Source organism: Notechis scutatus, chromosome 3 (genome assembly GCF_049901735.1).
Source record: "Notechis scutatus isolate UNSWTSFEM ecotype Mainland chromosome 3, rNotScu1.2, whole genome shotgun sequence".
Classification (NCBI taxonomy): domain Eukaryota; kingdom Metazoa; phylum Chordata; class Lepidosauria; order Squamata; family Elapidae; genus Notechis; species Notechis scutatus.
Genome location: NC_142011.1, coordinates 36,518,238 through 36,535,620, shown reverse-complemented (window position 1 = coordinate 36,535,620; position 17,383 = coordinate 36,518,238). Strand labels below are relative to the sequence as shown.

Genomic DNA, 17,383 nt, shown 5'->3' with positions numbered 1-17,383 from the left:
GATTAGTAAAATATATAAATATCTATTGGATTATAAACTAAAAGAAGAAACAGTCAAGGAGTGTATGATAATTTGGGCAAAAAATGTGGGCCACAGTATTGAATTAGACAAGTGGGAACATATTTGGGAAACAAACTATAAATTAACTATGTCAGCCTCGTATAAAGAGAACCTCTATAAAATGGTGTATCGTTGGCACTTGCCACCCAAGAGACTAGCTAAGATGTTCCCGAACCTCCCCCTAAACTGCTGGAAGTGTAACTGCGTCCAGGGAACATATTTTCATGTGTGGTGGACCTGCCCATTTGCGCAAAAGTTTTGGAAAAAATATCAAAAATTGGATTTTAAATATAACTAAACAAGAAGTAAAACTTGAACCCGAAACTTTCTTGCTGGGTGTGATAGATTCAAAAATGGAAAAAAAATACCAATATTTAATTTTACACATTATAACAGCAGCTAGAATAAGTTATGCACAAAATTGGAAATTGTCTACCACCCCTTCAGAGGAGATGGTCATCAAAAAAATTCACGAGTGTTCAGAGATGGATAGCCTAACTAAACTACTAAAAAATAACCAAGATAGTGATTGCTATAAAACATGGAATTGCTGGCATGAATGGTTAAAGAAAAGACAATATTTGACAACTGGATAAGTTATAAAGTTATTGAAGACGTGCGTTTAATCATAAAGCATTTTGTGAAATTAAAACATTGAAAGAACGAGGAAGGTATTGTAACAAGGCAGATCACATCATTGTTTTAAAATGTTAAAAATGTTTAAAAAATGTGTTACCATTGCTCAACTTTCGCTGCAAAATGTATATATGTATATATATATATCTGTTTATATGTTCGTTTGTTTTTTAAATGTTTTAAATGTATGATTCTTAAATAAACTTTATTTTTTTTAAAAAAAAGAAACAACATGGACAAAACAGTTTATTACTTTCTTCATCATGATCTCAGCATCCTCATTGCATTCTACTCTAATTTAGCCCAACAGAATATATTTAAGACTCTTTGGAGGCTCATTGCTATATTTGGAAGAACTGTTGACAAAAACATTTGTATCTCCTGCAACTTGGAGACCATAGATTCTATTATTTATGTTATGTTTGGGAAATAATGGAGACCAGACATCTGACCAGTGACTTCAACTCTTTAATAATCGTAAATAGAACAGAACAGAGCAAGGCTATGGGCAACAGCAACCCTTTATAGGGTTATCTGCTACCTTATTAACCAATGACATGTGCCATAAGTTCAAACTTATAACCAATGAGAAGTGTCCAAATAGTGGCCAATCAGGGACTACTTATGGACCAATCCCTAGTTGTTGTATAAGGGCCAATCAGGTGTGCAGGTTTCCAAACCCTGATTTGCATTTATGTTAGTAACTTTTATTGATTCACAACACCCCTCCCCTTGGGTTCCGTTTGAGGGGAGCTGTAATAAAATCCTCAAGATAGACAGGCCGTTTGGTCTGTCTGGATGATTTCCGTGGCTCCACCGGTTTTGGTCTAAGGTCCGGTTCGGTGGAGCGTTTGGATGATCTTTATTAAATTCAGTTTCGCTGCACGGTGATTCCGTGCTGCTTCCACTGTGGTTGTCTCTGCTACTCCGTGTTTCTTGGGGTTTTGCAGTTCGGTTTCCCCGTATTAAAGTTCCCTGAAAAATTCAATTCCCTCCCGCTTCAAGTTCCGGTGTTCCGCTGGGCCGTAGGGTTTCCGTTGGCCCGCTATTTGTCATATCAAAGTCAATTTCCTCGATATTTCCTCCCCCTTGAGTTGGTGAACCCGGGGAGTCATGGGTGCTGGGTGGTAATCTCAATCGGAGTTGGTCTATGTGGCGTTTCCACACCCTCCCATCGTCCGTTATCAGGCGGTAAGATCTAGGCCCGGTAAGGTGGGTAACGGTTGCGGGTATCCATAACGGGTCGCCGGAAAAGTTTTTGGCAAAGATTAAATCGCCTACCTTAAATTCCCGGCATTTGCTGCTGGAGCCGAAGGGCTTTTCCGGTGCGAATGCGGGTGGAGCCGGTCAAGGTGCGATCGTAGTTTCCGCCCCATAAGAAGTTCAGCGGGCGTTTTGTTGGTCACGCTGTGGGGCGTGATGTGCTGCAACAAGAGAATTCGATTGATTTTCTCGTCGATGTTGCCAAATTCCATTTTGTGAAGGGTCTTTTTTACAAATTGTACCATGCGTTCTGCACGTCCATTCGCCGCAGGGTGCGCGGGCGAGGTTAGCGCATGGCCATAAACATATTCATGAAATCTTTTAACTGCAGCCACAATAGCTAAAGCTTCCTTGTCCAGCTGACTATAATTTATTTCAGCTTTAGCTAGGGTTCGCAAAAAAAACGCGATGGGGGCTTCCGCTCCATTTGGTAATACGTGGGCCAGAATTGCCCCAACCCCAAAAGGTGATGCGTCACACGTGATAGTGAGCGGAAGAGTCTCGTTGTACTGCATAAGTACAGAATCAGAAGTTAGCAATTTCTTTACTTGTTGGAAAGCACATTGTTCCCGTTGTCCCCAAACCCACGTTGCTTTTTTGTCTAATAGTCTATGCAATGGTTCTGCTACCGTTGCTTTGTGGGGTAAAAAGACATTATAGAAATTGATAAGTCCAAGGAACGCCTGTAGGTCTGCCTTGTTCCTTGGAGTGGGGGCCTTTTTAATCGCCCTTAATTTGTCTTCGGTGGGATGGATTCCTTGGCTGTCCAGGAGGTATCCCAAAAATTCTACTTTTTCGGTACATAACTGGCATTTATCTTTTTTAACTCTGAGGCCTGCATTTTGGAATCTTCGTAAAACCTCTCTGAGTCACTTTTCTAGGATGTCTTTGTTAGGGGCGGCGATGAGTACATCGTCGAAATATGGTACGACCCCTCTGATCCCTTGTAACAACCTTTCCATTAAACTCTGAAAGATTCCGGGGCAACGCTTACCCGAACTGGAGCAGGTTGCATTTAAATGCGCCCTATGCGTTACGATAGTTTGCGCTTCTGCCGTGGTAGGATCTACAGGCAATTGCTGATACGCCTGGGCTAGATCTAGTTTAGCGAAAACTTTCCTGCCACCCAGGGAATGGAGCAAGTGTTGCACTACTGGCACTGGATATGCACTTTGCTGTAGTGCGTGGTTTAAGGTGGCCCGGTAGTCTCCGCAAATTCTCAGTGACCCATCAGGCTTGATAGGCGTCACTATAGGGGTTTCCCAGCGGGCGTGGTCGGTGGGTTCCAGCACGCCCTGCGCTATTAGCTTATCGAGTTGTTCGTCGATTTTAGGCTTCAAGGGGAATGGCACCCGACGTGGCTTATGGATGGGTGCTATCTCAGGGTTCAAGTTAAATGAGATCGGGGTCCCCTTGTACTTGCCTAGTCCGTTCGCGAAAACGTCTTGGAATTCCTGCACGAGTGCTTCCTCCCAATCGTTGCTCTCGGCTCGGTGGACTCCGGCTACAGTAATTCCGAGCGGCCTGAACCATTGAAGGCCTAAAGACTAGGCCTGTCGCGGTCCACGACAGTCAGTGGCAGAGCGACGGTACGGTCCTTGAAAGAGATCTGGAATCTGCGGGACCCGACGACGGGAATTCAGTTGCCCTGATAGTCTTTGAGTATAACCCTTTGAGGGTTAAGGTCTTGGCCTCGAATCGTTGGAATGAGCTGTTGGAGCGTTTTCCACAACACCATCGAGAGGGAAGATCCCGAGTCTACCTCCATCACGCAAGGTTTGTTTTCGATGGCGACCTTTACTCGGATTTTCCCGGCATCAAGGGATGTAGCGTGGCCAATGGTGATTGTTTGGTGGGTCTCTTCCCGCCTGGTTTCTTCATGCCTGATGGAAGTGGTGGACGGCTTGTTTCTGTAGGAGTGGTTTCCCCATTGGTGGTTCAGTTTTTCTCGGTGTGTGCTGAAGAATCCTGAAGATTGGCCTTCGGCCTGTCGGGGTTTGGAGTTTTGTTTGCTTCTGCAAACCTTTGCGATGTGACTTCGTCTCCCGCAATTTCGGCAGAGTGCGTCGAGGAATTTGCAGTTGGATCGTGGGTGATTCGCCCCACATCCTGCACACGGTCGGAATGAGGGTTGTGTGAACTGGTCTCGTTCCGTTCGGAGTCGGTTGACCTCTTCCTCATCGCTTTCTGATGGGGATTCTAGGTCTTCGTGGTGAGTCGATACCGGGTGTCTCTCTGAGCGAGGCGAGGTATCATTGGCGAGTTTACGTAGCGGTGCGTTGGTGCGGCGCATTCGGGCTGCCGACTTCTTGGTCGCCTCCGCTGCCGAGGCTTCTTTAAGGGCATCGTTGAGGCTGATGTCCCCCTTAGCCATAATTTTGCTCTGGATCGTGCCGTCTTCTAGGCCCAGAACCAGGCGGTCCCGGAGGGCTTCTTCTAAGTCGGCGAATCCGCAGAGGCCTCCAAGGTTGCGGAGGTCCGCGATGTAATTGGCAAGGCTTTCGCCCTTCCGTTGGTCCCTCTGGTAATATTCGTGTCTTCTGACTAAGGTTGGCACGGTGGGCGCGTAGTGAGCCCATAGTAAGGGCTCGAGGACGTCCCAGTCCATCTCTTTTACTTCTGCTGGCTTGGCAAGTGATTTTGCCATTTTAAACACGGTAGGCCCGCAGTGAGTTAGAAAGATAGCTCTTTTTTTGCCGGTTGTTGCATCTTTCAAATTGTTGGTCTCCAGAAACATCTGGAACCGGTCCATGTATGCCTCCCAGTCTTCGGTTTCTGGGTTGAATGGAGCGGGTGGTACGGCACCGCTGGCCATGTTGCCGTTGATGGTGCGTGTTCGACCACGTGCTCTGTTGGTTGCTCTGTAACTCAGTCAGCTCTTCGGTCTCCGCATCCCACCTTCGTCGCCAGTGTTATGTTTGGGAAATAATGGAGACCAGACATCTGACCAGTGACTTCAACTCTTTAATAATCGTAAATAGAACAGAACAGAGCAAGGCTATGGGCAACAGCAACCCTTTTATAGGGTTATCTGCTACCTTATTAACCAATGACATGTGCCATAAGTTCAAACTTATAACCAATGAGAAGTGTCCAAATAGTGGCCAATCAGGGACTACTTATGGACCAATCCCTAGTTGTTGTATAAGGGCCAATCAGGTGTGCAGGTTTCCAAACCCTGATTTGCATTTATGTTAGTAACTTTTATTGATTCACAACAATTTATTTTATGTATATAGAATGTCCTATGGGAGGCTTTTCACACTTTACTATGTAGTAGATAATGTCTTTTGAGGAGCACAACTTCCTCAATCATATATGTACATCTATCTGTAATTGCTGATAAATATCACACAGAAAGAATAATATTAACTAGCCAGTCAAGACTCTTGACTGTTTTCTACAAGAAGATAATTAATACTTTTACAAGAAAAATGGCACCTTGAAATGTAATGTCTACAAAAAAAATACTCCTCAAATTGTAATCTACTGAATAAAATATCTCTTGTTTAAGCAAAATGCTGAAGTAAACCAGCAATTTTAGGCATTCGTAGATTAATTAGCCAGAGTTAACATAGAATTTACCTTGGTTCTGATAGGTGAATAACACCAGGAGGAAGATGGAAAGCATAATTTTATTATTAATGGCATTCAATTCATTGCCTATGATATCTGCCTGGATAAACTATGAATTAATAAGCATGAGTCATAGCACATCTATTTGACTGCTACTTATAACAGTCCTATGACTACTATGTAGTTGGGTCTTGCAAGCTCTCTTTTGTCCTTTGTAATCTTTTTTGTCTAAGCCAAACACTTGGGGGAAGTTTAATAGGTTTGAGGTTGATGTTATCAATCTATGCATAGCCCCACTATGTATTCACCAGTACACAAATGTTACTTATCATTTAAGATAGATGAGTTGGTGGAATTTCTGAGACTGGTAGTGATCATATGAGTACTCTTAATTGTGACAAGGGAGAGGCCCTGTGAGTAGAAAACCTATCTGCTCAGAAAGATAGTGCTCAGGTTTACTTGAATGAGATGAAAAAAAAAAACTAGATGATCTGACCATTTTTATAATGGTGCCTGGAAGAAGTTGGTTTCCTGGACCCATTTCAGTTGGGTTTCAAATTGTGGTTTTGTATTGTCATGCTCTTCAGTGACCTGGGATATAGCTGGGGTGGGGTTGGTGGGCCCATTTTGTGCTCGTTGATCTGTCCGAAGTTTCTGATACTGTTGATCATGGTATTTTGGCCCAACTCCAAAGATTAAGAGTGGTAGGCATCATTTTGTGGTGATTCTTCTTCCTTTCTCTGTGGCCAATTTCAATCAGGCAGAAGATGTTGAGCCCACGTCTCCTCTTTTGTTCAGACTGCACAGTTCTACCTTCCCATTCTTTCTATTTAATTTCCATATGGAACTGCTGAGTCAAATAATCTGTTGGTTTGAGGTCAGCTGTCACTATTATACATATAATACTCAATGGTACATCTGGACCTCAGGCTGTTTTCTACCTATTATAAGTACAGTATTATTTTATTACCAGATTTACTGTGATGGATTTGCCTTGCAGCCCTTTTTGTTTTAAACTGATGTATTTAGCTATGACTTGTTGTTTGGCTGAAAGGTATTATATAAATATATTAAATGAGTAATATGTTTTGTCTGTCCTGTTCCATTATTCATAACTTTTATACATGATACAAACTGAACTGGAGATCAATTTTTATGCTTCATTATTTAATGTACTGCTCATGTAATCTCATCTTGAAGCTACTTGGTGGTTTCTTTTTTTCTTTTTCTTCCCACAAATTTTACAGTTTCCTTCAGAGGTCTGTAGGGGCGTGCTTAAGCACACACACCAACGTGCCTACCATCCCTGTCCTATTGTTGCTTTTATTTTTATTTTTTTCTTATGTGTATCCATTTATTCATAACTATGTTTTTATTTATACCTATTATCTTGTAAGCAATTGACAAAAATAAATAAATAAAATAAAATAAATAGTTCCTGAAGAGGCTGAATCTATGTACAGAAAATGTAGGGAAATTATTTCAAGGTTAAATGATTAATGGGGATTGCCTGAAGATAACAGATATTTTAGTTTTATTTATCTGCATTCTTTCATATCCTATCTTACTGTTCAAAACCTTCAGGTTGATTTTATAATAATATTTTTAAATGACAAAATAGAATTGCTTCAGTTTGGGAGTCTGTAAAGCATGGAAACAGCCAAAAATAGAAATGTACAATTGCTCTAGAAATTATCCGTTTAGGCATGAACCAGGCTTCTGTAGCTTATTCCATTTGGTAGGATTTCTGTTATTTAACAAGTTTGGGATTACAAAAATTTGGCTTCACATAGTATGTGAATCCAGCGTGAATTCAGATTAATAAGTACAGCCCATAAACTAGGGATAATTTTTTAATACTGCGAGGATCCTATATAAGAACTAAGTTTAATTTCTTTTTTCTTTTCCTTTTTTGTGTGTCTTCATGTCAGTGTTGATTCCAGATGACTTTGTAGTTTTTTCAGCTAGGTTTTTTTAGAAGCGGTTTCCATTGCCTCCTTCACAGGACCGACAGACAGACACAGAGAGACAGAGGAGGTGGGAAGGAGAAAGGGGGAGAGAGAGGGGGAGAGAGAGGAGGGGTATCACCCTCTGGTTTCATGCCCAAAACAAAACTAGAACTTACAATCTCCCAGTTTTTAGCCAGGTGTCTTAACCATCACCCCAAACTGGCTGTCGAAGTTGAACTGTGGTTTACACTACAACTGTTCCAAATTCTTTTTTTTATTATTATATTTTTCAGGGATCTAAGCATGAATAACATCAGTGAACTGCTGCCTGGAGATTTCCATCACTTACATTTTCTGGAAGAATTGTAAGTATTACTAAACATATATTGCCTTGACATCTTTTCAAAGGTTCTCTAAATAATACCTAAGACTGAACAAGTTATGAATGTGAGGAAGAAAAATCTGGAGACCACTCATACTGTTAACAGCAGTAAACACAACACACATACACACACACACACACAACTCAGTAAATTATTGTATAATTATTTAGGTAGTAAAAACTGTTTCCCTTCCTGACACTCAACACTTGTTTCTGTAGCCAATGATAATACTGTATACTGCTCATGTAATCTTTTCTTGATGGTTTCTTTAAAGTTTCCCTCCTTTTTTTAACTTATTGGCATAAGGGTAGAACTTTTCTACATGTTTACAGCAGGAGTGTCCAACCTTGACAACTTTAAGACTTGTGGACTTCAACTCCCAGAATTCCCCAGCTACCTTGGGAATATTGTGTGTGCATTCTGATTGCCATATCTCATATATGATTTTGCAAAATGAAAAATGCAAATGTAAAACAAAAAAATGATATTGGCTTTTATTTAGACAATTTAAACAAGATGGAATATATAATTTGAATTTGTGAAAAACCATTAAATCAGGTTGGTCTTTGGCTGCAGCAAGTATGGTAATTCATAAATCATAGGTTTATGAACCCATGAAAATAAGATACATTTTGACAAAAATGTTAATTCCAGTTTTACAGAAATATATGTAGATGTAATTTCTTGTCACTTCTAATCAAGAGTTTCAAAATGTCATTATTTGTAACAAAAGTAACAATTGATTTTGTTGAAAGACAGTGTTTGAAATTAAGGAGTTTAATCATATCATTAATTTTTTTGTGGCAAATTCAGACGGATCATCATAATGTTGTGTTTATTAGATAACAAAGAACCATTTGACCATTGCTAACTCTTTCAAAAGAATTAAAAGAAGTTGTGATGAAACTGACGTTGAATTGATTCATCTAACTGGTCACAATATTTAGTTCATCACTGGTTAAACATATACATTAAGAACTGGCATTTTAATGCTAATTCATAATGGATTCCCCATCCGTTCCTATTTAGGGTAAATAGCAATCTTAGTCTATACAGTTATGAAAATGAACATCTGCTATTTTGTCCTAACAATATGTTGAGATCCCTGATCATTAGGTCTTCCAGAGCTTGCAAAATTTAAGGCTACCATCAGATGATAGCAAAGAAATACTTACAACCCTAATTCTTTGTTGCCATCTAGTGGATGTCTGGCTTTTTGCAGCTTATATGTGGTAAGTCTGATCTTCAACTGCAAGAGTTGTCTTCAACAGCAGTAAGAGAAGATAGCATATACAGTAAAAATTACTTTTCTAATCTCTAAATCAAGATACTGAACAAAGTGACTGTTTATAGATTGTACTAAAAATGCATAAGTTATTTGAATGTAGCTTGCATAGGAGTTTGCATAGGGCTACTGCAAGCAGGTGTGCCAGTTGTATGCTACACAAATGCACCTTGACATGGAGCGGCACCAAGTGATGGAAACAGTAGTAGCCCAATGTGGCAGGGTGACAGCTTGGAAGGAGAAGCCAGTCCAGTTACTATTCTGATATTGTTTGGACTCACACTTAATTAATCCATAAAGTTCTTTCTTTTTACTTGGACTGATGTGTGAACCTACCCATTATGATTATGACTATGGCCAATTCAACAAATGATGATTAATATTATGTATATTTTTCACCATCAGCTGGCTGCAATTGAAGCATAGTAGGAGAATTTCTTCTTAATATTTTCATGTGAAAACCCATATTGTGTCCATTGTCCGTAGGAGATTTTGCGATGATGTATGTCACAGATACTTCATGCGGATTCTTTGGAAAGCTGATCATAGAAAAGGTGGCACGATATCCAGGGCATGCCTACTCATGACTAAGCCTCACTGTGGTCAATGAGACTTCATGCCTAATGAGGAAAACACAAAGAAAAGTTGAGACCTTGAAAGCTGATAGTAGATCTGAGCTGTAGAAATCAATTTGTTTCTTATATCAAAAGAAATATAATTTTATCGCTATGATTTTGCTTTCCCCCATCTAATTAGAAACATCAGTCCAAATGAAGTTTGTTGGAATATTGAAGGTAACAAAGAAACTTAAGAATTAGACAGATGAAGATTTTGCTGATTGACAAGAAGGACTGGGAATGCAATTGGGAGGAGGGGGGACAAAACTGCTGTGCCAAAATACACAAGGTTAAACGGTGATTCATGATAAGGGGAGTGGAAACCAGTGTTGACAGCTTCATCTGCTCTGTATTTCAACATATACATAAAGCACACCTCTCAAGCTCTGTCCCACAAAATAGCTAACTGGAGTTCTGGAAGTTGAAGTCCAGACATCTTAAAGTTGCTAAGATTGAGAATTGCTGTACTAGAGGCTCAAAGAGCAACAATCATTCCTTGTAGAATTCATTATAAATAAAAATAATTTTCCCTCTTGATTCCAAGGGCATTCACATCCTATTAAGGGAGACCTCCTTGGAAACTGAACTTTTTCCCTGTTTTCTCTTTATGTACATACATAATATACATTTAAATATCATTTCTTGGTGTGTTTCTGCTTATAGTTGCTCTTGTAAATAACATGCATTTGTATGAAAAAGTGTCTATCTTGTTTTCCAGGTATCTTTATAAATATAGATAAACATATAAACATATGCTTATGTTCTGCTATGAATGCTATTTACAGGTGTCACTTTTCATTTCCTAATTAGTAATTTTCTTTATAGAATAGCAGATTTTTCATTCTTCCAATATCTATACCAGAATGATAGCATTTCCTGCACTGCTGTTTGGCTTCCTATGAGTCATATTTCTTCTCAGCTATTATCCTAGTAGTTCTTCCCCAAAGGTACTCTCACTGGATTGTATAAAATGTACAATTTCTACCACTGCATCCATGCATTGTAGTCACATAGCTCATTTATTTTCAATGCCTGTTGTAGAAGTAAAATGTAAAGTACCTTGTAATCCTAAAATCTAAATTCACTGTAATCAATTTTAAACAATCTCTCCTCCATTAAGCTTATTTGTCCACTGAATGAAATGGATAAAATATATACAACCTTATCATTAAAAAAATCTATTTCCCAATTTGGGAAGAAGAGGCATATATACATGTATGTACAAGAATAAATACAGATACAGATAAACCACAAAAAAGAAGTGCAATAAGCACCAATTTGGACGCACCTTTGGTGTTATCAATATTTTATTGACTCTTCCATGATAGAGAAATTATATAAAATGCACTGATATCAATGAGTTGCCCTCTTAAAAATCCATCAAATTCTAATTAATAATGTTCTACAAAATCCATGTGTCATAGTCTGCTTTTTTATGATAAAAAGGCAATCTTATGCTGCTTACACTATTATAGACAAAATTTCTCTAAACTCCAGAGAAGAATAGAAATCTACATAACAAATAGGATTTGTATTTTTGTATGCAAGAATAGACTGATCAGTAAAACGCATTTGTTAGGGGAATTCAAAAAGTGTTTAAATATCAGTGAATGCAAGAGGAATGCAAAAGATTCATCTGATCCAAAATAATTTCTAAGGGACATCTTAAAAGAGAAGAGATCAATCCTGGTTGGTCCTAGACATTGAGTATGAAGATGGATGATCTCCTTAGTAAACCATCTATAATAATATTCTTTCTGTAGTTTTAGGGGGAAAATGGTTTGTGATAATGAAATTTTTCCTAATCTTGAGAATATTATCATAGAGAGTTCCCATTTGTAACAATAAGATCTGGACTATAAATTCAAGAATTTTCTCTCATTAGTATGAGGGAGGCAGGAAGAGAAGGAAGGAAGGAAGGAAGGAAGGAAGGAAGGAAGGAAGGAAGGAAGGAAGGAAGGAAGGAAGGAAGGAAGGAAGGAAGGAAATTTTTATTGTACAGACAACCCTTCTTCCTATAATGACCTCTGGTTCCCCTCATAATGGCTCTATCTTGCTGAAAAGTATAGGAAGGCCCTTCACTCCAAGCTATCATTATATTTCCTAACAAAAGGCACTGTTAAACATTTGGCTGTATTATCTTGACCTTGTTTGTTCTGTTTATTACAGGCGCCTATCTGGAAATCAACTCTCTAAAATTCCAGAAGGAGCATTTTCTGGCCTCTACAATTTAAAAATTTTGTAAGTCACAATTTCTTCTAACTGCTATTACTTTACTGGTTTTTAAACTTTTATTTGGACCCCTAGTTTTACTTCCCAAAAGCTTTTTATGTATATGTGAGTCATGTGATTGTACTTTCTCTAACTATATATTGTATGTCTGAACTTCTGAGAAATTCAGGCACTTTTAACACAATCGTGTCACTTGTTAAATATTCTTGATACAAGGAGCAGGGTTTGAACTTTCATCGAACTTTTTCAGGTAGTGCTCATGAGAAAATCCCATGTGAACAGGATGTTCAGAGCTTATAAGTGTGCCTCCCTCTACATAAAAATTCTTAAACAGACCTGGAATTCTATGATTGTCACTATCACAAGCTTCATCAACTCCCTGTATTTACAATATATTGATTTTCTTTGACTGAATGGGTTATGTTATGTAGATAATAAAATTATCAGTAGGCCCTTAGGGCAGTGGTCCCCAATCTTTGCATTTCAGTGGCCCGGCTGGGGGAAAGAAAGGAACTGGGCTGCAAGAGTGGGCCAGTGGGCACATGAATGCATGTGCAGCTCAACTTTTGCAAATTGAGTCACGCATGTGTGTGCATGCATGCTGGCCTGCCGCTCACGCAAGTTGAACTGTGTGCGCACTGGCCCACCATTTACATGGCCCAGTTCCAAATAGGCCGTGGCCCAGTAGTGGACCAGCGGTTGGGGGCCCCTTCCTTATAGTTTACCTTACTCTAGAACAGGGGTGTCCAACCTTGGCAACTTTAAGACTTGTGGACTTCAACTCCCAGAGTTCCTCAGCCAGCAAAGCTGGCTGAGGAACTCTGGGAGTTGAAGTCCACAAGTCTTAAAATTGCCAAGGTTGGACACCCTGCTCTAGAAGGTAAACAGCACTAAAAAAACAGTTTCTAAAAAAACAGCACTAGCTTATAATTACATTGCTGACACTCTCTCATTCTCTCATTTAACTCCTTCCCTGTTACTGGGAATAATGGGATTGGGTTTAAGGGGCTTAAATAGCAATTGGCCCAATCTCTTTATTGGAACTGGAGGCCTTTTTCCTCTGATTATTTTTATATTCTTTTTTAACCAATCTATTATCAAACAATAAGACAGATGACTGTTTTTTGTCATAGTAGTGCCCGAACAGTCTGGTTCTACTGAACGATTTATGCTCTCAATGGTTCAACTTCTATTTTTCCAAATATATATATATATATTTTACAACCTCCTCTTCTGCAATAAACATTTTAGTTCATGGGCATGTTTGGAACCCGAACACAATTCAAAATCACCATAGCTGACAATGTTTACATGAAACGTACAGGTATCAACCTGCTCCTCGGATTAGAGGGCGCAGGGCTGTTCACGAGGCCTTCTAAAAATCCTACTCTAAATCCCTGGGTTTAGAGATGAGTTGCTTCTTTATCCATAGCCTGCATTAGGCACTGAATCAAAGAAACCAAGAAAACCACAGAAAACCCACCCTGTCTCAACAAGGGCAATTCTACACTCAGGAAAGTTGCTTTTCATCAGTGTACATTGGAGCACTTCCCAGCAAAATGGTTGGACGTGTTAGTCTCTCTGAAACTAAAACAGTTTTAGCAGTAGCGAAGTTGCCCATGGGCTTCAAGAGAAAAATATATATATTGTGTGATTCTCCTGAGGCAGAAAGTGTATTAGTCAGGGAGCACTGGCAGTTTGAGACAAATGGCAATTCTTGCCCGAATATCCTGGAGTGCATCGAAAACAATCTTGTGATGAAGTCATAAATAACCTTCATCCTTTCTTGACAGCAGACAAATTGGGCACCCATTTTAACAAAGGGATTATCATCTTAGCTTTCATTTTAAAGTGAGAGACTTACTATCAGAAGAAATATGAGCAAAAATATCTCCAGGTGGTCCTCATACTGAGATTAGGGTAGGTTAAGACCCTATCTCAGGCCAAATGTGCTTCATCTTGCTTTAATCTTCTACTAATCTATGTGGCTAATCAGAAGGAATGTTTCCCCCAAAAACTGTTAAGGGGTCTACTAGTTCTCCAGCTGTGAGAATAAGCTTTGTATAACAGCCGTCACCTAAGATCTACACAACATGAAGAAGCTCTCCACCACTGCAGCTGCCCTGTTTGTTTATTATTATTTATACTTTTATACTGCCCAATAATACAAATTCTTCTTGGTGTACAGTAAAATTGAATATACATTCTTTTTTAAATTGTTTTTATTGCAGTTTTTTAAAAAAAATACAAATCTTATTTATATTCATTACAGTGTTTTAGCATCGACAATTACATATAACTTATATACCTTATTATATACACTTCTACAAAAATATTTTCTTAAGGTCTCTTGTTTTATTTCCAATCCTCTGTTCTTCCTAATCTTTATATCTATTCTCTAACCACTCATACTATTTATCCCAAATTGTGTAATAATCAAAATCCTCTTTGTCTTTAATTTCCAATGTGAGATTATCCGTTTCAGCGCAATTCATTATTTTTTGTATAACTAGATCTTCTGAAGGAATATTCGCTCCTTTCCATAATTGTGCAAAAGCTATTCTGGATGCTGTCAGGATATGAAGTATAATGTATTTAATCTTTTTAGGGTATTGGCCTGGAATTATTCCCAATAGAAAAAATTCTGGTTTGAGTTCTATTTGGTATTTGGTGATCTCTTGTGACCAGTTTTTTATTTTAACCCAATATTTCCTGGTCTCAGGTCATAGCCACCATATAGGATAAAAGGTACCATCTTTTTGTCCATATTTCCAACATTTTGGACTTGTACTGGGATATATCTTGGCCAATCTCACTGGGGCCAAATGCCACCAATAGAACAATTTGTATACATTTTCTTTGTAGACCGCAGATGTTGTTAATTTGTAATTCCTAGTCCATAATTTCTCCCATTCATCTAATTCAATGCTATATCCAAAGTTTCGAGCCCATGCTATCATAGAACCCTGTACAATTTCTTCTTCCATATTAAACCCCAATAAATATTTATACATTTTAGTTATAAATTTTTCTTCTGTTCCAACTAAAATTTTATCTAATTACTGCTGTTCTTTATCAAATCCAAATTCCTCTCAGTCTTTTTTATATCTATCTTGTATTTGTAAGTATGGCCACCAATCAGTTATGATTCCTTGGTCACACAACTACTGTTCCGTTTTAAGCTTCCCTTGATTGTCTAATAACTCATTATAACTTACCATTTTTTTTTATATCCAATCTGTTTGGGTGGATCATGACCTCCATAACTGACAGCCAGCGAGGCATCTTTATGTAATGTTTCTTTTGAATTTTCATCCAAATCTGGATGAGTGAATCTCTTGTTTGATGTCTGTAGAAGTAAGAATGTACCTTACTCCTTTTTTCCCACAAAAATGCATGCTAGCCTATTATTATATTTGAAATTACTTAGCCCAAAGTCTCCTATATAAACTATCTCAAAATAAATGCCATAAAATCCTGCTTTTATCTATTTTGATTGTATTTCTTGTAATTTTGTTGTTGCTGTTGTTGTTCTCGGATTTTGGATTTTATTATGTGTTTTATTCCTTTCTATGAAATCAACTTGAAAAATTATTTATTTATTTGTTTGTTTGTTCATTTATAAATTGTATAAACTGTATAAAACCTAATATAAATATAATACTATAAAAAAATCAACCTTGTTAAAACGATGGAGATTGGGGGAGAAGGGGAAAAGGGGATACCTGCTGTTAATCTACCTGTCAGGTGGTGCTCCATTCAAAATTCAAGAAAGAAATACTTAGATTCTTTAGATTAGAGAAAAGATATCTTTTACTGAAATTGAAGTGGTAGCATCAGTAGAATTCTGAATCTGAGAAATTAGGCGCGCAGATCACATATACAATGTGATGGAAATGTTCCCACCCCCCATAGTTCAAATGATTCTTCCAATTAAAAGTTGTGAATATGATCATGTGGACATCTTCAGGTGGTGATGAGGCCTCTGTCCGTTGACCTTGGCATATTTTGATAAAGATTTGCAGCTGCGCAGAGAAAAGAAAGCTAAGCAAGAAATAGAAACCTAAGCAGGAATTTATACTCCCCCACTCTCCTCATTTACACAACACAAGAATGTAACACCTCCAGCTCTCTTCCCAGACGTTGCCCCCCGTTACTTATGGCAGCCAAAAGATGCAAAGCAGTAGTAGAAGATCTTGAAGGCTGACACTACCAAGCACTCCCAGTGTGAAACCCATCCATTGGAGCTCCAGTCTAGCTGTACAATGGAGGGTAAGGAGGCTTGAAACTGACTTCACTCAGGATTGTGGGGGAAGGGATAAGACGTTTCAAAGAGCAGGTGCAACAGCAGAGAAGGCTCTTCTTCTGGACCCCACCGGTTACTACATGAATTAAATCTATAATAAATAATTAAGCAATATTTTAAAACAATAAATGCCCAAATAAAAATTCATCCTTAACAGGATTGCTTTCACTTTTTTTTTTTTTTTAAGAGCTTTTGCTGTTTGCCATGGTAGGAATCTTGGACATTTTTTCCACTTGAAGCACAAAATGAAAACAGTAATAAAAAATGAGGCAGTGTTCTAGAAGCCTGGGACATGTTTCTGCAATGAAATGGAAACTGAGAAATTAGTGCCCCTTTTGAACAAGCTGCCTGAAGCAAAGTTCTTCTATATTGCTTCATAGTGAGACTGGCCTTGTTGAAGGCGTATGTTATGCTTGCAGCCATGTGTGTTAATTTAGTGTCTCTGGTTCCCGCTGTGAATCTGGTGAGAGGCTTTTCTGTAATGGCCCACTGGTGCTCTGTGAGTCAGCTTGTTACCAGGCAAGTGGGTGTTGTACAATTTCTAGACTGTACAACCTTTCTCGGTTTCTACAAGGACCCATGCATCCATCTATACTCAATTCATTCTTTCCTGGAGTGACACAATAGCAAGTGGAGGAAGCTATAAGACACAGAGGCAAAGCTCTCAGGGCATTTGTTGGGATGGGGCTTGGAGGGGGGAAAAAAAAACCACCAATTAAATCTTTTTGGAAAACTTTTGCTTTCATCAGAACCAAGATGCTCCAGGCAAGGAATGCAGATTAAACACCCAGTTCCAGCATGCCATAATTTCAGAGATAATTGTTTTTATAGGTTGTCCTCAGTTTTGGTGTCCTATCCTCACCTGCCACACCAACCATCCGCAGTGCAGTACAAAGGAAGGATCCCAAGGGCTCAATTACAGAAAATCAGCTCTGAAAAAATGACTTTAAATTCAGGATGCAATCTTTACTTTAGTCAGCATACCATCTTGCCTAAGAGTCAGCCATGGTATCGCCTCTGAAAGTCCACTCTCTTATTTTCTGATCTCTGTTATTTAATGTTGAAAAAAAGGCACA

The 17,383-nt window shown here is 38.8% G+C and overlaps 1 protein-coding gene across 4 annotated transcripts in view; it reads left to right on the top strand.

The window, feature by feature from the left end:
• LGR6 (leucine rich repeat containing G protein-coupled receptor 6) overlaps nt 1-17,383 on the top strand; it is a 147,223-nt gene that overhangs the window by 45,606 nt on the left and 84,234 nt on the right. For all 4 annotated transcript variants that reach the window (XM_087959525.1, XM_087959524.1, XM_087959526.1 and 1 more), the window contains exons 2-3: nt 7,778-7,849; nt 11,939-12,010. In XM_087959525.1, the coding sequence (XP_087815651.1) occupies nt 7,778-7,849; nt 11,939-12,010 (144 nt within the window). The remainder of the gene's footprint in view (nt 1-7,777; nt 7,850-11,938; nt 12,011-17,383) is intronic.